The 22,527-nt window shown below is 41.8% G+C and overlaps 1 protein-coding gene across 14 annotated transcripts in view; it reads right to left on the bottom strand.

The window, feature by feature from the left end:
• Window positions 1-2,258: 2,258 nt before the first annotated feature.
• Window positions 2,259-22,527, bottom strand: part of SMARCC2 (SWI/SNF related BAF chromatin remodeling complex subunit C2) — a 34,213-nt gene continuing 13,944 nt past the window's right edge. The window contains exons 8-29 of one of the 14 annotated variants that reach the window (XM_026680041.2): window positions 22,255-22,330; window positions 21,882-22,013; window positions 21,295-21,410; window positions 20,589-20,713; window positions 19,819-19,878; window positions 18,387-18,424; window positions 16,627-16,757; window positions 16,473-16,544; window positions 16,094-16,207; window positions 15,047-15,200; window positions 14,561-14,653; window positions 13,949-14,068; window positions 13,804-13,866; window positions 11,687-11,945; window positions 10,159-10,482; window positions 9,627-9,691; window positions 9,095-9,224; window positions 8,514-8,680; window positions 7,727-7,861; window positions 5,251-5,635; window positions 3,832-4,200; window positions 2,259-2,764 (exon numbers count right to left, since the gene is read on the bottom strand). In XM_026680041.2, coding sequence (XP_026535826.2) covers window positions 2,688-2,764; window positions 3,832-4,200; window positions 5,251-5,635; window positions 7,727-7,861; window positions 8,514-8,680; window positions 9,095-9,224; window positions 9,627-9,691; window positions 10,159-10,482; window positions 11,687-11,945; window positions 13,804-13,866; window positions 13,949-14,068; window positions 14,561-14,653; window positions 15,047-15,200; window positions 16,094-16,207; window positions 16,473-16,544; window positions 16,627-16,757; window positions 18,387-18,424; window positions 19,819-19,878; window positions 20,589-20,713; window positions 21,295-21,410; window positions 21,882-22,013; window positions 22,255-22,330 — 3,205 coding nt within the window. In that variant the 3' untranslated portion in view covers window positions 2,259-2,687. The remainder of the gene's footprint in view (window positions 2,765-3,831; window positions 4,201-5,250; window positions 5,636-7,726; window positions 7,862-8,513; window positions 8,681-9,094; window positions 9,225-9,626; window positions 9,692-10,158; window positions 10,483-11,686; window positions 11,946-13,803; window positions 13,867-13,948; window positions 14,069-14,560; window positions 14,654-15,046; window positions 15,201-16,093; window positions 16,208-16,472; window positions 16,545-16,626; window positions 16,758-18,386; window positions 18,425-19,818; window positions 19,879-20,588; window positions 20,714-21,294; window positions 21,411-21,881; window positions 22,014-22,254; window positions 22,331-22,527) is intronic. The other 13 variants (XM_026680046.2, XM_026680042.2, XM_087956297.1 and 10 more) reach the window with 13 other exon arrangements.

Genomic DNA, 22,527 nt, shown 5'->3' with positions numbered 1-22,527 from the left:
GTGGTTTTCTCAAGCAACAGTAACTACGTTGGTAACCTACCATTACTCATTTTAGAGGAACTGTTATAAAAAAAGTGATTCCCCATAAGTAGGAAAGATGGCTTTCACTTAAATTTCCCATCCTTGTCAACTGAATAACACACCTGATGAACTAGAAATATATCCCAAAGCTGTTTATATAAAAATGCATTTGTCCATGCTTGTTTTTCCAAGCCTAAAATTCCAGCCTATCAAAATAAGGTGTTAACATTTACTGCATAGAACAGAGACCTTGGAGGTTTTCTAGTCCAGGGGTCTCCAACCTTGGCAACTTTAAGCCTGGCGGACTTCAACTCCCAGAATTCCCCAGCCATTCCAATTCCAAGTTGCCAGGGTTGGAGACTCCTGTTCTAGTCCAACCCCTGGCCCAAGGCAGGAGTCTTTATATCCTCCCGGACAAATAATTGTCCAATCTTTTCTTGAAAACCTCTAGTGATGAAGCACCCACAACTGTGGGATGCAAGTTATTCCTCTGAAAAACCATTCTACTGTAAGGAAATTCCTCATTCCCACGTTGAATCTCTCTCTGAGGAGCTTCCACCCATTTATTTCTTGTGCTGCCTTCATGTAATATGGACAATAAATCAATGTTCTCTTCCCTGTGACAGCCCTTCCAAGTATTGGCCTTCTCTTTGTTAAACATATCTAGACCCCTAGCTGTTTATCCAATGATTTAACCCCCAGACCCGTTATCATCTTTCTTGCTCTTCTCTGCACCCTTTCTAGGGCCTCAGCAACTCCTTAAAACATGATCCACAATTACCCACGTGAACCTCCCATCTCATACAAATGCAGCTAAAATACTTTCATTCTTGTAAATGTTTGTCAAGACTGATCACACTGAAAACTGGAATTCGAGGGGGAAAGGGGGAAATGGCCAAATGAATATAATAAAAATATAGCGCACCAACTACATTTCCCTAGCTCCAAAATATGACAGCCCTGTACTCTGTATTTGTTCACTTTCTTCCTTTGCTGACTTTTTTTTTAAAAAATCTGCTTTTAATCTTCTTTTTCTTTCAGAGTTCACCACTGTTTTTGTTACCTCAGACCGGTAGTATACTCTTAATTTTACTCCAGATTAATTTGGATATTAAGTGGTGAAGTCAAGATAAAGACTCTTCTTTAGAGAACATTCTTGGCAAATGTTCAAGTACTCTAGTTTTTAAAACAGCTGTTTCTAAACTTGATTCCCTTGTTGTGAAATCTTCCAATATGAAAACCAGTCTAATTTTCAATGAAAATTCGTGTGCTACATTCTAAAGCAAAAGGTGTTCTGTCACTGTACAAGCAGCAAAATTGTTCTAGTTTTGTTAGCCGAAGCCAAGAGAAAATAAAGAGGATGCAGCAAAGTTAGAGATTGCACATGAATATTCTCATATGATAGGAAAACACTTGTCCAGCTGGTCCTGATAACCCAAGAACAGACAGTCCTTGTTTAGCACACACACACCCAAACTATTGTGGTGAAACAGTTGCTAAATGAACCATAGGACAGAAAGAGAACACAAGGCTACAAATATTGGTAGTTGCTGCCCTTGCATTTAGATACAGTTCTCTCATACAGCAATGCCAGCGTTACTTGGTTTGGTATGTGTTGTGTGAGGTACAGAAATTTGATTGTAAGTATGTCAAAAAATGATTTTACTGTTTATTGGGTTTGTGAACGGTGGCTAACTGAGGCAATTATTTAATGAAGACTAGCTCAGAGGTGGTATTCAGCAGGGTCTGACCAGTTCTGGAGAACCGGTAGCAGAAATTTTGAGTAGTTCAGAGAACCGGCAAATGCCACCTCTGACTGGAGATTTTACAGTATCCTTCCCCTGCCATACCCACCAAGCCACGCCCACAGAACCGATAGTAAAATAAATTGAATTCCACCACTGGACTATCTGTATTTACACATTCTGAGTAACTTCTTCGCATAAGAGACTGAACTGAAGCCAACGATTCCTAATCACTGGGGCATGTCATGTGGCCTCATGGATTTTGCTTCAGAAGCAGGCTATGAAGAACCCTAGAGAAGCATGTACTAAACTCACGTCTCCCAAGTCGGCTGGGTTCTGCTGGAGTGCTAAACTGCAGTTCATTTTTTTCAAGCTACAATGGTTGACTTCATATGCCGCACTAAGCTGTAAGCAAACCTATCTTAATATGGCATGTGGCCCTGCAGAATGCCACTCTATCTCCCAACTCAAAAGAGATTTCATATTTCCTGCTAAGAGATGGAAGGTATTTATTATATTTTTCTTTATTGTTTGTTTTTTTAAAAAGAGCGAGACACATACAAGGAGTTACACTCCCCTTTCAAGAGGTTTAAAATCAAAGCCTTCTATAAATAGTAGTGGCTGTCTGTTCTGGAGATAGATTCTTGCCCTCACCCCACCCCCACCAATTAGAAACTCCTTAAATAAAAATTCTTGGTATGACTAGATACAAAAAATAAAATAAAAATGGAAACGGGAGACGGAGCTGAGACACACAGGGGAATGGAAATCAGTGGAGCCGAATTCTCTTCCTCCTTGGATCGTTGGTTCTGAAAACCATTTAAAAACCCACCCAAACAGAATCCATGTTTAACACGATTTGGGGTTTCCTGTCCTTCTGGAAAGGTGAGGGGCATCCACAAGAATAGAGCTCATAGCTTCTCATTGTGAGGGTGGGACTGGCGTAGCTGTGCTGGGGCTGGGAGTGATAGAATCCGGTGGCAGTGAAGGTCCTTGATCTGGGGCAAAGGGAGAAACATAGGATAAATTACAGAAGGCTTTACAAAGACATGGAGCAGAAAAAGTACCGTAAATACAACTTGTCCCTTGCTGTCATAATTGGTCTTTGTGCATCAAACATAGGCTTTTAATTACCGGAAAGACTGAACAGCAATAGCAACCAACCACCTTATTCCTTGTACTATCCAGCAGCTGTTTTTAAGTTGCTCTAATTTAACTTGCAGGGCTGGGCACTACCGGTAGCATGCAGCCATGCCAGTATCCTAACCGTTATCTGCACCTGGAGAGATTGGAAAGAATTAGGTTTATGGATGCTTAAGGCCTGACTATCCCCCGCCCCCCAAAAAAACCTCTTAAAACCAATATGATTGGGTTAAATTTCCCCTTTTTAGGTACTTCATGAGACTCATTGCTTTTTCCATTCCTTAACCAAGTAGCCCAACCTCCTTTAAAAAACAAAACTAGCCCAATTTTTTTTTAGTTCTACCAAGTCAGCTGATTTACCCAACTCTACCCTTAGTGGGCCCCCAGATACAAAAAGTTAGCTCAGCCTTTCTCTCAGATCCAAGATAGGATGTGAACTCTTTTAAACATTCTTTTTTTTTTCCAGGTCAAACCCAAATTAGTTCTAGTACACATTTATGTAGTAAGAATCCCTTTATATCAGATATTCTCCCAGAGTGGACATCATCTCTATTTGGGGGTGAGGCATGGGGAAGGAATACCCATACACCATACAATTACAATATGCAACCATTCCCTTTGCCCTAAGAATCTAGGTTGGGAAACTTCCACAATGAAGCCACCTCAAGGCCACCAACTCGTCATAGCACTTTAGAGTATTCAATGTCAAATTTTGACAACAATCAATTTAATCACAGTTTCCTAATAAACTGCAATGGGTAATGATAAACCACAACTGGATGTCCCAAGTCACGCAAAACGCCACGACTGGATTCACCTCGCTTACTAAGCCCCAGTCAAAAGATCCCATTATGACCCAAGCGCAGAGTGTAATCTCTCTCCCTCTCCCATCCCACCAACATCTCTGGGTCTGTTCTCTCACCTGATCCAAGACCAGCATTTGGAAGAAGGTTGCCCTGCATTGCTGCCACAATAGCTGGGCTCTGGGCAGCCGCAGAACCATGAGGCAGAGGGGTGGCAGAAGGATGCAGGGCGCTAGAGACGTTGATGATGGGCGGATTAGCCATGCTGCACGCAAGGTTACCATGCACTGGATGGATGGGCGTGTTAGCAGGGAAGTTAATGCCGATGGAGTCTGTTACGTTACTAGCCATGCTAAATGGGATGGAGGCAGGCATTCCAAAAGGCAGAGCTGAGGGGATATTACCAGCCATGGCGGGGTGAACGCTTGCTGGGACCGCCCCCGGGAGAATCTGGGATGATTGTTGTTGGCTGGGGTACGGAGGCTGGGCTTCAGAAGAGACAAAGAGAAAGAATGCATTGAGTCTGCTAACTAAATGCAAGCAAGCAAAGATTTGACATAACAGATTATCATCCATCTGGGATTTCAACATTGCACTGCTTTGGGGACCTAAGAATACAATCAGATATCTTAGACACACAGACTAACAAACCCCAAGCACACCCTAATTTGGGAACTCTACCAGATGCTTCAGGGCCAAATGCATGAGCCTCAAGAAACTGGATATCTGATGGGCAGGAAAGCATCCTAACCTTCACTGAGATTACTCTCCTCAGAATAGGAGTACTGTTATTTAGAAAAAAAATGGAAAGTTCTCCCAAGAAATAAAACTCACTGGTTTTACAAAGAGCCATGCAATATAAATGGTTACTTTCTCATTTTAAAGATACTCTTTAATGTGCAACTCGGGCCCAATTTGTATATTATCGAAGAAATGAAAATCTGATCTGGTCAAGTGTTGCTTCACATTAGTATCTAACAAATAATTGTTTTGTTTAAAATAGTTATTCGCCTTTATCTTGGGAACAGGCAAATTGGAGGTGACTCCAAAAAGCCATTTCAATCAGCTACGAATTAACCCTTCATCATTCATATGAATTTCAAAATGTCTAATGTGGTGGTCAGGATCCCCACCTAACCCAAACTAGTGTCTGTATTGTTAGAAGAAACCTAGACAGAAAACCACAATTTGTTTTGTAGTACCTTTCAAGTTGATCCCAGTTCTGGAACCTGTTCTAATAAATATACCTTAGCGATTAATTCAAAATTACAATGTTATATTCCACTTGCTATCCTCTTTTCCTATTTGAAGCTGCTTTCATCCGTCTACTCCATTAAATTAATGTATCCACCCCAGTACAATCCATTTGGACTGGAGAACTTCTCCAAGGCTTAGCAAATGGGTCTTAAGTTTCCAATCTGGAAAACAGAGGAATGAATCTGGAACTGCAAGTACACAATACTGGGGGTTTCATTGCTGTGCTGGAGCCTCTGGGACCACTGTACTTTGCCCGCAGAGAGTGGAGCCCTCTTGCTTACCATGGGAAGCTGCAGAAGGCTGTCCCGCCTGACTTGGAGCAGTCTGAGAAGTGCCAGTTGCCGGCTGCTGTGGCTGAACTGACACAGACTGCCCCATCTGTTCAGCTTGGGCCATACTGCTTGGCGGTCCTACTGTGCTGGCAGCTGGGACGGGTGTTTGGGAGATGGGCATGGAGTGAGCGGTAGGTGCCAGAGGAGCTCCTGAAGAAGGAAGGGGCTGTGATCCCACAGACAGCGCTGGCGGTGGCGGTGGCTGCTGTTGCTGCTGCTGCTGCTGGTGCATTTGCTGAAAATGCTGCTGGCGAGCACGCATTTCGGCATACTTCAACTGCTCCATATGGAAAGCCTGACGATCAGCCAGAAGCTGCTGCCTCTGGTACTCCAACTAGAAGGAAATCAGCAAAGGGTCATGCATCTGTTTTCTCCTGTCACTATCTGAAACCATATTCTTATCCCATTAACTAACCTTAAATAATTGCAAAATTTCACCGTCAGGCCCCAAACTGTCTCACTTGATGGAATGGTGAAGGCCACAACGATGAACGTATGTTTGCGTGTGTATAGATATCCATGTCTATGTGTGTATGGACATGTGAATACCTAAGGGACTTCCACGGGGAGGAAGAGGGGGCTGAGGTGGGCTCTGACTAATTCTCTCTTTGTGTTTTGTCTCACAGGAAGTCCTCTTCAACTGAGGGGAGCAGCCTGTCAACCCTGAAGCTGACCTGACCAGAGCCATATTGGAGCTTCAGTGTTGCCACACTGGAGCTGAGCTTATACAGCGGTCACTGAAGATTGAAAGTGCTACAGTTAATTGCCGAATAGAATCATATCTTTTTTTTTTGTTTGTTTAAAAGTGATCAAATGATGATATCATGGTCACGCCAACCATTTAAAAATGGATCCAGAAAATCAGATTTCAGATTCAGTGCAACCCTGAGTAGCGTTAATCACTCTCCTGATGAGGGTCTAAATATATCCCGTTGATGTTGCTGAACTTCTTAACAACTTTCAATACCATGCTATCCCGTCTGAAATACATGGAAATGCAGAGCTGATAAAATACACCATAGGAAACCTAAAAAAACAGGTCCCAGATAGTGATACTGGAGAAAGCTTGTACTATAAAATCCCTCAGTGATCTACTTTGTCCTTCATATTATTTAATGACTAAATGAAACCACTGGGAGAAATCACCAGAGTTTAATTGTCAGTGATATGCAGACACTTTGCCAGACCTAGTCAAAGGGCACTCTTGGAGAAGATGAAGTGACTGTTTAGAAACTGAAATCAAACCTAGAAAAATGGACATTCTCCTGGTTTAGGGGGGGATAAAGCACGTCTGGACTCGAACATGTATCCAATTCCCACCCCAAATCCCTGGATCTAGTCTTCCCTCTGAAGCAGCAAATCCATAACTTTGGGGTATTCTTTCATCCAGCATTATGATATGTAGAACAATTGAGTAATGTGGACAAGACATATTCCTTGGATTTAGGTTGATTTAACAGCTGCTACTATTTCTGGACTACGCACACTTGCCAAAGCAATTACTAATGCCATCTATATGGGACTATGCTTGAAGACCTTTTGGAAGCTTTACTGGGTTGAAAAGACAGCTGGTTGAGCTTTAAGAGGGCTTAAGAGAGTATATAACATTTCAGATGCATTAATGTTTCTGGGTGCAATTCAAGTTTAGGGTTTGAGTTTTAGTGCCCCTCTAAATAGTTTAGGATACGTGAACCATTTGCACATCACCCGGTTGCTCTATGAGGGAGATGGGCAGTTCCTAAATATGGAATATAAACAAACAAACAAATAAACAAACAAATAAACCTGTCCGTCCCACAAAAGAGCTCAAGAAGCTTCTTCTCATCACGTCCTCTCCTTTCAAAGCTAGCCCACTATCCAGTCTTTTCAATATTTGCAACATACCCAGTTGGCTATTTTCAAGATCCAATAAAATGGATCACTCCAGGTAAGAACCAGAACTGTCAGCAAAAATAAATGGTCACTACACTACCAACTAGTTATTCCAGCTTCAAGTAGGAAATTAACAGCAACAGCGGTAATATAGTAGTATTACTATATGAGCCACGGTGGTGCAGTGGTTAGAGTGCAGTACTGCAGGCTACTCCTGCCGACTGCCAACTGCCTGGAATTTGGCAGTTCAAATCCCACTGGGCTCAAGGTTGATTTAGCCTTCCATCCTTCCGAGGTGGGTAAAATGAGGACCCAGATTGTTGCAGGCAATATGCTGACTCTGTAAAATGGCTTAAAGAGGGCTGTGAAGCACTGTGAAGTGGTATAGAAGTCTAAGTGCTATTGCAATTAATATAATACATTAACATAGTAGTAGCAGTACTATAAGAAGTAGTAACAGTAGTAATTTTTTTACCCATGAACATATATGCACAGAAGCAATGTTCAATCGGAGGAAGCAAAACAAACAGTAATCAGATGCAGCTGTACTCACTGCCTCGCGCTCCCGATCCATGATGGTCTCCAGCTCTTCAAAGTGCCTCAATTTGATCTCAAGCTTCTTCATCTGGGTTTCCACCAGCAAAGCAACGAGCGACTTGATTTTACGTTCCTCTACTGCTGCCAAATGCTGCCAAAATAAAGAGGGCATCTTTGAGCTCTGACAGCATCATATGCCACAGAATTCCCCCCCACCCCCATAAGCCAGAGAAGAAAGTCTAGTACATGCAATTAAGATTCACAGAATATCCAGCCACTGTTTTATTTATCAGCCAGCAATTATTGGAAATTCTATTTATTTACGCAGACCTGTATGCTACAGCATTCATTCTGGAGTTCAACATACTAATAAAAACATTAGGGAGTAGAATACTGAGTATTTCAAGTCTTTGCAATAGTGGGGAATATCTGTAGCTCAGGTGTAAGATGAGGGTGAAGGTTCGTTCTCCCAGCTTGTGGGTTGGTTTCCAAACATTTCATCCCCAGGCTAGGTAACATCTTCAGCAGAGTGTAGGGGATCTCAGTGTCAGTGTTCTGCTTATAAGGGCCTCAGGTGTGGGTGTGGGTGTGTCAAGTGAGAGTCTTGTAACAGGCCTTGTGATGGGTCAGCTGTGAGTCATCAGTGTTTCAAGTATGTTATTTTGATGTAGCCTCAGTGAAAACCTGAGGCTGGGAGGGGCAAGTCTTTTGGTTTTTTTAATTGGCTTAGATCTCCAATTGCTATAAGGTGCTCTGGCCTGGCCTACCCAGAGAGCAGAACCCAGCCTTCCCCAGCAACTCACCTTCGCCTTTACTGCTGCGGCAGCCAAAGCAGCAGCTGCTGCAGTAGAGAGGTTACCTTCACCGATGTCCCTCTCCACCTTGGTCTTCCGCTCACCCTCGGCTTCTGCAAGGTCCTTGGGTCCCTCTTCCTGGCCATCCTTTGGCTCTTTTTCCTTTTCTCCATCAGCTGTGCAGGAGAGAAATGTTTTATGGGAAAGGACAATGATCTAATGGGCAAGGGAGATGATCTTCCAGGGCCTAGAGGTCAGCCTTGCATATCTGGACACAGTGACACGGCAACAGAGAGGAAGGTGGCAGATGCTTGCAAATTAAAAAGGTGCGAGAAGCAAAACATTGCCCTGCTAGCCTACTCTCTATCCCTGGATGCTCCACAATCATCAATGCCACCGTTTACACAATCTTGAAATTTATTGACAAGAGCCCTTATGTGTTCCAAATTTAGGTTTCTACGACCTGCTCTATTGCAATGAAAAGAAATTATTTCTGGGTGAGTCTTCATTACTCCAGGCCACTTCCTGCCAACTCAACTTGGACTCCTATGAAGCTAGAGCCTTTTCATTTCCTGGAAAATGACACTTACCCGAAGTGTCCCCATCACTCTTCTCCATTTCTTTTTCACCGTCAGCCTCCTTGCTTTTATCGTCCTCTTTCCTAGGCACCTCTCCAAGTTTCTCCTTAGCTTCTTCCTCGAGAACTCCTTCCCTTTGTTCCTGCATTAAGAGAAAGGCTCAATTCAGAAAATTGTCACTTCCACTAAAAGATTCTTACTCCTTTCTAGAACAGGCCTGCTGCCACAGTAAGGGGGTTATTTGCCTCATACAACGGAATTAGAAATGTCTGTAAAACAGAGAAGAAAATCTGTAATAATTACTTCAGTGGCTTGGACAGCACAACTTGGGAATTTTGCAATAAAAGGTCAATCAAATGAACATTTTATAAATAAAATAAAAATTGGTCCCCAAATGACATAATAATCTGATCCACAAATGGCCCTCCCAAGAGGATTCTTTTAGTTTTCCTCTTTCTTGGTATATTTTATGGCTCATAAAACTTGCTTCAGGGATTGAATTGGCCGTGTAATTCTTTTCGGTTTTTCTCATGCCTTCTTGTACCTTCAACTCCTTCTTCTCTTCAGACGGTTGAGATTCTGACCGGTTTTCATCTGGGCAGTTCTCTTCTGAACGAAAGATGGAAAAATGGGACAACAGAAAAGAAACCACTGTTAGGATCTCTGTATATGCCTTCTACCCACACCCAACAAAAATTCAAAGTTTCAATGATGAAGGGATTAGGGAAGGTAAATTCTAAGAGCTATAAGAAAACTAGACATATTTTAACTTTCCCCCCCAAAAACAAAGAGGCTCCTTAGAATATGGCCTGACTTAGTTCTTTTCGTAACTGCTGGCCCTTAAGGCCAAGGTAGGATTACAGTTACGCTCCTTGAAGAGGAAAACATTTAAATGCTGGCCTCTGTCTGCCCTTCCCTCTGTCAAAAAACCAATGCCTGCCATGAAGGAATGCCTCAGAATCTATACTTTCACACCCTGAATTGCCTACAAAAGCCTTCTCCCTCCATTTTCTGCCCTTGGTATGCCCAGTTTGACAGGGTGAGGGGTTAGATGAATGACGAGGGGAATCCCTTACCCTGTGCCAGGCGATTGAGTGTGAGCTCCAGGCCGGAAGCCAGGCCAGCTCTGTTCTCTTGCGTCTCGGCCCCCTTCTTAGTCCCCACTGCATACTGGGCGAGGTCCAACGAGGGCGCTTCACGGGTTGAAGCGCGGAAGGCGCCCCGCTCGCCCCCCTCACCTATTCTCTCCAGCTCATCGGACGTGGTCCCCGCAATTCCGCTGCTCTCCAGACCAAATGCCGGGTCTGCCTTGCCTGTCATCTTAGCAGCTTCCTCCACTTTGCGAACATGAGCTTCTACCAGGGCTGTAGGCACCTCCTCCTTCATCTTGGAGAATTCCTCTGCAAAAGACAGCCTTGAATTCATCCCAATGGCATAATACAGCATTGCAGAATATAGGAGGGGGAAAAGAGGCCTGGAAGTATACAACAAGTAGGGGATTTTTGTTGAGCCACTCCCATTTAGTAGGAAATGCCCAAGGCAGGAATTGTAGATTGCAAGGAACTCTGGAGTAAGCAGAAATCCATGGAGACCAGGAGTTCAAATGTAGCAGTAAATCACATATTTAAAGTACTCAGCACACCAGGCCCTGGGGGCCAATGGGCACACCTTCTAGATTTCAGGACTTTTACACATTTAGGACTAAAGCACACACGCTATGCTCTTTCATATATTTGGCTTTGAGCACACACCTATAAAACATGTACACTGAAAATATTAGCATGCAATATTTATGAACAATATTTCAATTTAATTACATGCTGCAAAAAAGCCAAGCTATAAAAAAAGAAACTTCTGAAGCATATGGTTGTTCTGGATTTGAGCCACAACAGGTAAAAATAAGATAAAATACGATCAAGTAAAATGCAATAATTAAAATAACAAAATGAAACAAAACAAAACAAAACAAGATAACATTTTAAAAATGGAGCCTAGTATCTTGGGTTCAGAGAAAGGCTTTTATCAAACAAGAGGCTTAAAAAATGTACTACTGGAATTCAAGGTAAGGAATATTACGTAATAAAACAAGGAAACTCCTGATCTAATCATGATTTAGACTGATGATTTAGTTGGTTTAAATCAACTCAACTCTACTACACTAAAACTAAACCAAATCAACGGGTATGATTTGGATTGAAATTCCCAATATATAAATACCATAATCTGACACTTAACACCTGTTCACCCTTTTCTTCTTAATAGGTCCCAGGAAGCTGACTGAGAACACAATATCCTAAAAACCGCAGTGTTCCTTCTTAAAATTCCAGCTTTCTAGTTCTAATCCTCAAGAACAAAAATTATCTAAGAGTTGACATTTATTTGATTGCGCATAATCAATTAAAAAAAAAACCCTTGCATTGTCAAGTATTAGAAAATACAGGCTGGACAGAATTTCACAGAATTCTGTTGGATAGCGATATGGCATTTTATCCTTTAGGGTGTTTTTATAGGCACCCTACGACCCCCACAATCCAGCCCCATCCCGAGTTTAATATCCTTTCCTTCTCCAAGCACAGCCTGCTTTTGGATGCCCTCATTCGTTACCTAAGGCTGACTTGGCTGCTGCAGATGCCACGCGGGGATCCACCACTGAAGCCAGGAAGGCCACTGTGCTCATAACAGGGTTGCCTGACTGGCTGAAGGGGATTGGTTGGTAGGCCAGGGGTCCAAGAGAGGCTTCAGAATCCTCCAAGTAAGGATCTTCAATGGGAAGACGCAGGAAGTGCAGGATGCACTCATCCTGAGTACGGCTGCCAACATGCTCGGACACTTTGTTCCAGTCATCCTTGTACATCTCCAGGGCCTAAAATGCAATTCATAGAAATGGCGACACTTGGGATACAAACAAAGAACAGGAGCAATGAGCAGGAACACCAGAGTACAGATTACAGGTGAGAAGTTATTCAGGGACCCTTCCGGAATCTGAGCGCCTGATTCCTACATTTTTTCATGTGTTGGAGATGCAAAAACGTCGCCTGTGTACAATTACACAATATCCCAAATTACAGGGTGGCTATTTATTTAAGCACAAATCCTTCCCACGTTTAAATTCTTGCAGGAAAAAAGAGTCAATGAAAATGAAAATGTCCACCATCTCTCCAAACTGAAAATGTTCAACGTGATGGCTGTACTTGGACCATTCGTGAGATTGTGATTAAGACAAAGAATTTCCATTACAATCTGAAATGGTGGCTTGTGTTTAATTAACTTATCTCATTATGTTCTGCATAGCGTCCTGGAACTCTAACTGAAAGTTAAGAAATGGTTAGCTTCTCTTTACAGCTGTCATAGAGCCAGCTGGCAGAAATGGCTATGCCTCTCTAACTATATAACAAAAAGTGTATTTTTCAAAGTCACTTCAAATAATGGATTCTGATCCTGGTGTGGGTAATTGCAGGAATAAAGGAGACAATTGGTATTGGCCCACCTAACTTAATACTGTCTACAAAGATTACTACAGGTGTTCCTCGACTTACAACAGTTCATTTAGTTATTGTTCAAAGTGACAGCAGCATTGAAAAAAAGTGTACTTATGTTTTTCACAGTTACCACCTTTGCAACATCCCCAGGGTCACATGATCAAAATTCAGATGCTTGGCAACTGGCTCGTATTTATGACCATTGCAGCGTCCTGGGGTCATGTGATCCCCTTTTGCGACTTTCTGACAAGCAAAGTCAATGGGGGAAGCCGGATTCTCTTAACAACCAGGTTACTAACTTACAAACAGCAGTGATTCACTTAACAACTGTGGCAAGAAATATCGTAAAAGGGGGAATAAATGTCTCACTTAACAGAAATTTTGGGCTCAATTGTGGTCAAAAGTCGAGGACTACCTGTAGTGACTTTCCAGGGTTTGGTGAAAATGCAGTCTTGGCACTATACTTTTTCCATGTTTAACATTTTCTCCAACTACTGAACCAGGCCCCTTCCTCAATTTGCAGCTGTGGTTTGAATCAGAAGTGTTATCACACTAGGTGACAGGGAAGAATCCATTCCCAGAAATTTCCAAAGTTGTTATCATATTGTTACCTTGCAATGTAAGGGGAACATTATTAAATCCACAATTGGAAAATAATTTCATTAACTATTTTTAAGCCACTGATTATTAGGATTTATTTTCCTGGGGGTATGTATGACTCCTAACATGGCACTGAAAGAAAAAGTAGTTCCATATTCTTGGTTTAAATATGTTCGAATAATTTTATGTGACTTGCTTCTGTTTAAGTGCACTGTCTACACCTCATCCCAATTTCTGTGTAACAATAAAAGGATCCTCAGACATTTTATTCGTATGTTATTTTTAAACAACTGAGGCTTTCTCCTTGATGTGCAATGGCTCCTTAATGTCTTTACAATCTTCTGAAAGACATGGAATAAACCCATAAAACAAATCGAGACTTAAAATATCATCGTTGCAAGGTAAGTGCAATGGCTTGGAGAAAACAAAAACTTATCAATTTACTCATCGAATTTTAAAATTAACATTTCCACGCCAGAAAATAAGAAGCCGATGCCCAATATACTTGAGCTGCTGGGAATGAAAACAAGCTGAAGATTTGGGAATAAAATCGAGAGAAGAAGGAATACTTAAAGAAAGTTTAGGAGCAATTGTCAGAAGCACATTTTTAATGGGCAATTTGAATTGCTTCCATTCACTCACCTCCAGCAGCAACAGGGTCTCCTGTTCTGTCCATTCACGAGTAGCACTGGCAGCAGCTTTGCTCTGTGGGGAAAGACGTGTGTGTCAGAACTGACTAGTCAGTGGACAGACGCATGAAAAACATCCACTGTCTTTCCTCTTTTACCTTAGAAGGAACATTCTTTTTCGTGTACATGTCAGTGCGGAGTCCAAAGTTTTGCATATCCGGTGGCTTCTCCTTGCTCTTGTCTGGGAAGTTTAACATCTGCTGGGAAGCTGTGGTTTGCTTTGAAGAGAGATGAACAAGCTTCATGTGATGTAAAGAAAGCCCGACTCTCAAGACCTCTGAAGTGCTATTTGAAAGATCACTACCACCTATAAGGAGAACAAGCAGGCATCCACCTCTAGATCTTATTTGGTGGGGCCAAGCTACAGCACAGCATATGTCAATCTTAGGCCCACCCAGACATGTTGGAATTTCTAGCAATTCATCCGGGACAGCATCTCTCTTATTTGGGTCTTCGGTGACCCATTACAAATCTTCCTGGGCCTGCAACAATGAACATACAGCGATGCAGCCTATAAGGGAATTACAGGCAACAAACTACATAGGGAGAAATGGAACAATTCCATTCCTGCTCATCCTTAAAAACTCAGCAGATTGACCTGATTCAGTTTCTGGCTGCATGGAGTTCCACAGTTTTCCAGAGGAAAGTATCCAGGTGTCATTCCTCTTTGGACTCCCACAAACACCAGCCTCCACTGGGAATTCTCTTACCAGCTCCGGTTTCCCTTTCACTGTCTCTGTGACAAGGTCTTCAATCTCTTTGCCCTTTCGTCCAGTCTTGGTATCGCTATCACTCTGACGACCCTGAAGTGTAAGCAAAATTCTGTCCTGTTGCCCTCTCTCATTTACATTATTTTAATCTGGGAAAGCAAAGTTATTAAAGATGTCCAGCATGCACAAACACGTGATTTCTTTTAGGATGAAATCTCCTTCAGATACTTCCTTTGCAACTTTCTGACATTTATTTTCTGAAGAATTTTTTTTCCCCTTTGATTTTTCTCATTTAATATAGTTTCTGGTTTATTTTTAGCAGATGTTTTAAATGTCGATATATTCTCAGCCGAGGTCTATATATTTCTTTTAACATGCTTTGCGAGCCATTCATTCTTAATTATAGCTACGGAAATTCTAACAATGCAGATAAATTTTAAAAAATGATGTGTGTTCAAATTTCTTCTTCAGGTGGCTGGATATTACCTGGGGTGTTTTGGGCTGCAATGGCACCAGTCCCGAAGGGGTGTCAGCCAGAACATGGAAATGAGAAGTGGGCGGTGGTCCCATCGGTGTTGGTCGACTCTCAGCATCTACTTGGTAATTGATGAGTCCCCACTGTTCCAGGAAGGCATGGACTCTGCAACCAAGGAAAATGAAAAAAGGAATCTTTAGCTCTAGATCAAATCTGTGGCAAAAGAGCTATGGATTAAGACATCAGCCATCTAAGAACTTTTTTTAAAAAAAATAAAGTTTTATTAAAAGTCTTACAAAGAACAAAAAACTAAAACAAATTAACACAAATGAATTATAACAGAGAAGAAAAAAACGACTGCAGAAAGAAAAATTGAATATTTTTTTTAAAATTTCCTTTACAGCAAATATAAGTACAATTACGAAATTATCTCTTATTCTATGATTACAAAAAAAGCTCACTCTGTTCTGTTGTTTTTTTCATATCAAAACCACAAATCGCAAGTGCATTTTTTCCATTTTATGCAAGAACATCAAGAAGGGGTTTCCAGGTATCCATAAATATATTCTTCTCTCTCTAAGCAAAGAAATTAATTTAGCTGTCTCTGCAAGTTCATCTTCTCCAATAATTATTCCAATTCCCCACAATGCCCTTGTGGGCATGACTGAACTTTTCTACCTTTAAACATATAGTAATCTTGCTGCAGTAATCTTATATAAAAACAAAGTTCCATGATTTTTTTGTTGTTGTTGCTTATCCCTTAGTTCCAGATCTCTGGTTTCATATTTTAATTTTAAAAATCTTCTGAATTATTATATGAGTTTTTATCCAAAACTTTTAGGTCACATACGTAAGAATGAGGACTGTGTTAAGCTCAAAAAGATGCACCAACCACGATTTCTTTCTCAGTAGATCAGGAAATCATATTTAGCCCATATCTTATGGTAAAGTGATCGTTAAGACATAAGATCAAAAATCCAGCTGCATGTACCAAATGATAAAATTAAAGTGGATTGCTGCAGACTGTTACCAGGCTTCTGTATGCTCAGCTAACATACCTCATGATGGCACAGACATCACCAGCCAGATTTCGACGACATGCAGTGGAAGTCAGGTATTCCTGAGGATTGAGCCGGTATGTGTCAATCATGAAATTGCGGTAAGCCAAGTAGCTGGAGCATGCAACAAACAGAAAAGAAAACAGAACCACTTTCAACTCAAGTCATTGCGCTTTGTAAAAGTCTTCCCACCTGATTAGCTCCATTAGTCCTCTTACTAAATGCCTCTAAAGGCCAATGCAGAACCTTTCCTGTCTGAATCGACTCCTACAACACTGAAGGCACAAAATGTCCCCCGAACTCTCACCCTTGCAGAAGAAAGACGCTGCAACATTTGCTATCCTGGTAGAGATACCAGAGCGCATAAGACCATGCTTACATTTCTGGTGTCTTGGACTTGTTCTTGCCGTTGAAAAACTCAGGGAGGGCTCTCCTCTCAATGGCATGGACGCTGTGGAAGAAACACGATAAAATATGAAGAACAGGTGGGGAGGCTGGAGGAACTCGGGGACAAAAAGCTCGCACTCCAGCACCTGTTGTAGTCAAACCAGGCTGCGTAACTGGGGATGATAATGTGATGGGTCTGCTCGGTCACGTTGTCTTCATGCAGGTCAGGGTTCTTGGCCTGCTCTCCTTTGTTCCCAGCATTATTCTCCTCTTCATCCTGAAACCAGAATTCTCTTCAGTAGGCGGTGGGCATGCTTGTCATGTTCTTATGACTGTGGCCCCTAATCTTCCATATTTTTTTTTAAATCAGAGGACCCGGGATCTTGGAACAATTCCATCCACGCAGCAATCCAAACCCGAAACTCTCAGTGTTAAGTCTTAATTCCAATACATTACAGACACAGTTCGAGAAATGACGGGAGGCTGGCACACAGGAAAAAAAATAATGGCTAAGCAATGAGATAGAAATCAAGGGAGATTTGCCATAGGAGAGCACGAAGACGCAAAGGTTACTATGGGTGGTGTTACAAGTCTCCAAGGATTGTCAATATGATGAGGCCTGGGTATAACTGAATTGGGGGTCACTTCTACTGGGATCACACTAAGAAAAGCAGAAAGGAGATGAGTATGGGGGAGGGGAGGGAGAAGAGTAGAAGCAGACCTAGCAAAAGCTGAATATTCTTTTACTGATTACAGAAAGTCCTTATTTAATGATCATTTGTTTAGGGACCCTTTAAATTTACAGCAGCACTGAATAAATGGTACTTACACCTGGTTCTCAAAGCTATAGCTATAGCAGTGGTCCTGCAGTCAGGTGTACAAATTCCAAGCACCTGGCAGCTCGCCTACACTTACAAGCTGAAGGGTGCTTCAAATCCTCTCACCCTATTGCTCGCCATCTCTGCCAGGCACCCCAGTGCTACGGCGCAAAAGCCCAGCCAGCCCAACTGACCTTCACTGTCTCTGTGCTAGGCTTTCTTCCTTCGCGCCCTTCTCCAAATAACGTGCCCCATTCTCAGGAGGCTTTGGAAAGTCCTCTGAAAAGTTTCTGAGGCCTTCTGAAAGCTAATGAGAAAGCCACGCCCACTGTTCCCTCCTGATCACGCGTGCTGCTCTTGCAATGCTTTGGAAGGCCTCAGAAAAATTCTGAAATATCACGAGAACAGAGTGCGCTTCTTAAGAGAACAGTGGGGGTTACTTGGAGAATGGCACAGGTAGCCTGGAGAAGCAGGCCTGGTGCAGCCAGCAGTTGCCAGGAGCTTTGCACTATGGTGCTAAGGTGGCTGTTGAGGGAACAGAGTTGAGGTGGTACTCCTTGGCAGTGGCAGCACTAGGGCTGAAGTAGAGGCCTGGGGATGGTGATAGGCATTGGAGACTGCTGAAGGTCCCAGGACTCCGTTTCAACCCCAGTGCTGCTGCTGGCTGCTAAGGAGTGCTGCTGTACAGGGTGGCCAAAAGGACAAAGATAAAGGAAGAGACAAGTTGTGGGGGGGAGGGGAGTTGAAAAGGAGGCAGAAGAGGCAGCCTCTTACCTTTCTGAGGCTCAAGGCTGGGAGGGACCAAGCCAGGAATGGCTTGGATTGGGGTGGGTCCTTTCCTAATGACCAATGAAATTGGATTGCCATCACTAAGAAATGCGATCATGTGGCATTGTACTTTCTGACCACTTCACTGAGATAGAAATTCCTGTCCCAATTAGCGTTGCAATTCAAGGACTACCTGTAAATGGTCATTTTTGTTCCCTTAGCACCGGTTTATCTTTCCCAACCTGCCCCTGTGTGAAGAGTAGGGCTGTTTTTTTAAGGTATAACAAGAGTCAATAGTCAGAATGAAGCATTTGATTCACCTTGCCTGCCGCCTCCATGTTCTCATCCTCTGGTTCGTCTAGAAAACAAGAAGAGCAAGCACCCCAAATCAGAAATAGAAAACTCTACATTATCCACTTGCTCTTCCACAGCTATCTGGAGAATCGGCAAGAACAAAGCCGAATTTAGCAAAGGTAAAAGAATCTGAATGAGCACACAGCAGCATTCCCCAATGACATTTATGTACAAACGATTGAAGAAGCTTGCCCAGAAACACAAATGGGAGCTACCTATCTTCCTTAAAATCTATTTCTACATCCTTCTTGTAGATCTTTTCAAATTTATTGTGTCACTTGGGAGACTGATATTGAGAAAAACAAGTCTCAAGCTCCTTTAGCCATAAACTATTACCAAGTGATTTTCTAGATTCTGCCCAAAAAGCCTATTGCTTGCTTATATACTCCGATGGTTTACTGAAATTAAACAGATTTATCATTTCAACTTTTTTTTTATTTGCAGCCCACTCTGCTGGTATGATTCCAGACACACATTCCCCCTCAGCGTGGTTGAGAGGAGTAGAGTGACTGACCCCTTAAAGAGTTTGTTTTGCTTGGCTTAAAAACTGCAGAAGACAGTCTGTCCCAAATAAATATTCCAACATCTGTTATTTTGCCCATATAATAGCAAATTTGAAATGAATGTACATCCCAGCAAGAAACGCACACAACACAAGAAACAGCCATTAGTACAGCGTCTCAACACTTCCCGTTCATTCGATCCAACACTCAAGAAATACTTAATGATTAATACTGGATGCTTTATATGTGTGTGTATGTGTGTGGGCACGTGTGGTGTGTGTGTGCGTGCGTGCGTGTGTGCAGCCCATGTGCAATTATTCTTACCAACATTTTGGGAAGTTATTTAACCTTGCCTTCTTCCTATGCTAATACTATACTTAAGGCAGGAGTAGCCTGTCACCTATAACGCTATGCCAAAATGGCTCTCATTTACTATATTTATTTGATCTGATTTTGATTTTGCCTTGCTTTTAACTGCCTTGCTTTATTACTGTTTTGTCCTTTGTTATTTTTAACTGCTCTAAGTTGCTCTGAACTATAAACTGTAAGTAGAAAGGCAGGGCAGAAATGTTTAGAGAAGTTATAGACAAAAAGGCCTGTGCTACATACCCCAGCTTTTTCACATTATCAACCAAGAGTTGCAAATTCCCCCTGAAACCAAACCCAGAAATATCATATCATGTAACATCCATGTGTTTTTGCTCTGACAGCTTAAAGGAAGCTGGACTGATTTTATCATCTTATAGATAGTTCTTATCAGAAGATATAAGATGACACCTGTCCACAACTGATTGTTTGGAGGGGGAGAAGGAATCTAATCTTCCTATTGCATAAACATTAGTCTATCAAAGACTCTTGTAGTAAAAGAAGGATTACAAAATAAAGTATCCCTTACCCAAATCAGTCATGGTACCGCCTTTCACAGGAGCAGATTCAGAATCTTTCTTTGTATTGACTATGGAAGACAGAGCAAGGAAGGAATATTTTATTCAAAGAATTTCCCCAGGAATCAATCTGAAGGGCCAAGGAGTTATACTTCCCTTTTGTGCTTGGCCTTAAGGCAAAGTGTTAACATCAGTATGGTGATCTTCTTCAACGTGAGGCTTAAAATTTGAAAGTGTCTGACATATCCGAGGGGTGCTTTGGTTGTCTTAAATCTCTACAAGGTTTAATGCCTCTATTTTTCTGTTGTTAAGTTAGTAACATGGTTATTAAGGGAAACTAGCTTCCCCGTTGACTTTGCTTGTCAGAAGATTTCAAAAGGTGACCCACATGACCCTAGGACACTGCAACCATCGTAAATATGAATCAGTTGCCAAGAATAAAAATTTGATCATATGACCATGGAGATGCTGCAAGTGTGAAAAACGGTCATGGGTCATTTTTTTTCAATGCCGTTGTAACTTCAAATGGCCACTAAGCGGACTGTTGTAAATTAAGTGTACGGTATGTGCACTACAAGCTGTCTACCTTTCACTGTCTGCTGTAAGGACCAGAGGTGTATTGATTAAAAGAAAATATTCTACTCATCACGCTGATGCAACAATGGTAGTTTTTAAAGGAGCTATAATTGATAGAAGCCACCCCAAACAACTCCAACAAATATATGAAGTGTGACAAAGAGCCATCATGGTTATGGAATTCATAAACAGCTTTAAATCTGACCTGTTTTGGGCAGCGTCACCTCTTCAACATTAGGGACAGGAGAAGGTTCATCCATGTCTTTTGTAAGATCTTCTTGTTCTTCCTCACGGTGACCACGTTTGGACTTGGTGTACGGTGTGGAAGGCCTGCAGATGGAAAGCAATAGCATAGCAATAGCACTTATATACTGCTTCACAGGGCTTTACAACCCTCACTAAGCGGTTCACAGAGTCAGCATATTGCCCCTAACAAACTGGGTCCTCATTTTACTGACCTCAGAAGGAAGGGAGGCTGAGTCAATCTCAAGCAAAAAGCAGAGATACAATAAACAACATTATTCAATCCTGGATACCACATCAAACCATTAAATCACTATTTCTGATAAATAGAATAGACTCTGTTATAGATTTCAAGCAAAGAAAGCTGGGTTGAAAATGCCCTATGAATGATTTCATGAAGTGAATCCACAGTGTAGAATTGGCAACATTGTTGAAAATTGTTCCTGAAGTTGGTGTGTTCAAGGAAAGGATTTAAAATAGAGAGGATACTCCAATCTTGGGTAATTCAAACCAGCCTCTTGTAAGAAACTATGTTTGCCCTCAGGAATAAGACAGTAGAACAGGCTCATTTTTCTTAAGAAGTGAGGCACTTTAAGAAATATATGGTAGGAACTGGATAGAGTTGTTTCAAACCCTGATATTCAAGAAAAACATTTCTTTCTCCTCACCCTTTCTTGGCATTTTTCTTCTTTGCTTCTGGAGTAGGGGAAGGAGAAGGGGAGCGCTTCCGTTTTTTATAGTTTCCACCTTTCTTATCCCTTCTGTCTGAATCAGGACTGTTAACCTGGAAAGAGAGAAGTCAACACAATTTGCCAGCAGCCTTGAACTGCCTCCTTAAACCACATTAAGAATCTCTTGTGCTCATCACTGAACCATTTTAAATATCCAAAAGAAAATTAATAGAATCACTTAAGAGCTAGAGCCTAACTAATCCTGTGATAAATGCTGGACATACTAATTTAGAAATACAAGTGCCCTGCCAGGTTTGACCAATCTACCTAATTCCTCACGTATTGTAAAAATTCCAACAGCCAGTTGGAACAGATAGAGCGTTCTTGGCAATCTCCTAGAATTGGTCTGCATTCCAGCTGAAGGTATCACCTTCAGCATGGTAATCCCTGCCCCTTGCCCATTCCTGAGATGGGAGAACTAATATTTTGGTTGACTTTGTTCCTTCCTTTTTTAAAACATTCAGCCCAAATACTATTAAGAAAAAGGACTAAAAGCTTTAGTAAAAAAAAAAAAAAAATCCCACCTCATCAGTGAGAGTCTTGGCAGAGATTTTCTTTCTCCTGGAGACAGGGCTCTTCTCATCATTGACCTCATAGTCTTCTTCATTCATCCATTCATTGAAAGTGTCTGTGTCTAGGATCCACTTTGCATGAACCTGGGAGTGAGGAGAAGAGAAGAGCATCACCGGATGACTTGAACTGAAAAAGGTAAGATGTTACTTCCCACTTCTGATTTAAAAAGTAGGAACTTGTAATTCTGCAAGCATCATTAAGTTCTTCAGTTGCCCAGACTCCACCCCGTAAGGGATTATGGGGTCATTAAAAGATGATGATGATGAAGTTCTTCTGTGACAATGCCACAATGGTCCAACCTCAAAGTCTGTCCTATCACATTACCTTACGGGGTTTCTCTGGTGTGGGAGCATCCTCCACAGGGGCTTCAATTTCACTGGCTGGAATCCAAGTATCATAGCTGTAAAAAAAAAGCACATAGTGAATAAACATTCAATTCTAAAGCCTCACTGCACATCATAATCACATCAGTTAAGTCATATATTGTGCCTCACTATAGCAGTAAGGGAAAAATTAAGACTCGGCTACAATCGGTCTTTATTTATTTTACATTTACAAGTAGTGGCTAAGAATAAAGGAAAGGATATAATCTAAAAA

This window comes from Notechis scutatus, chromosome 2, assembly GCF_049901735.1.
Source record: "Notechis scutatus isolate UNSWTSFEM ecotype Mainland chromosome 2, rNotScu1.2, whole genome shotgun sequence".
NCBI lineage: Eukaryota > Metazoa > Chordata > Lepidosauria > Squamata > Elapidae > Notechis > Notechis scutatus.
The sequence above is the reverse complement of the archived record's forward strand: the minus strand, read 5'-3'. Positions and strand labels throughout refer to the sequence as shown.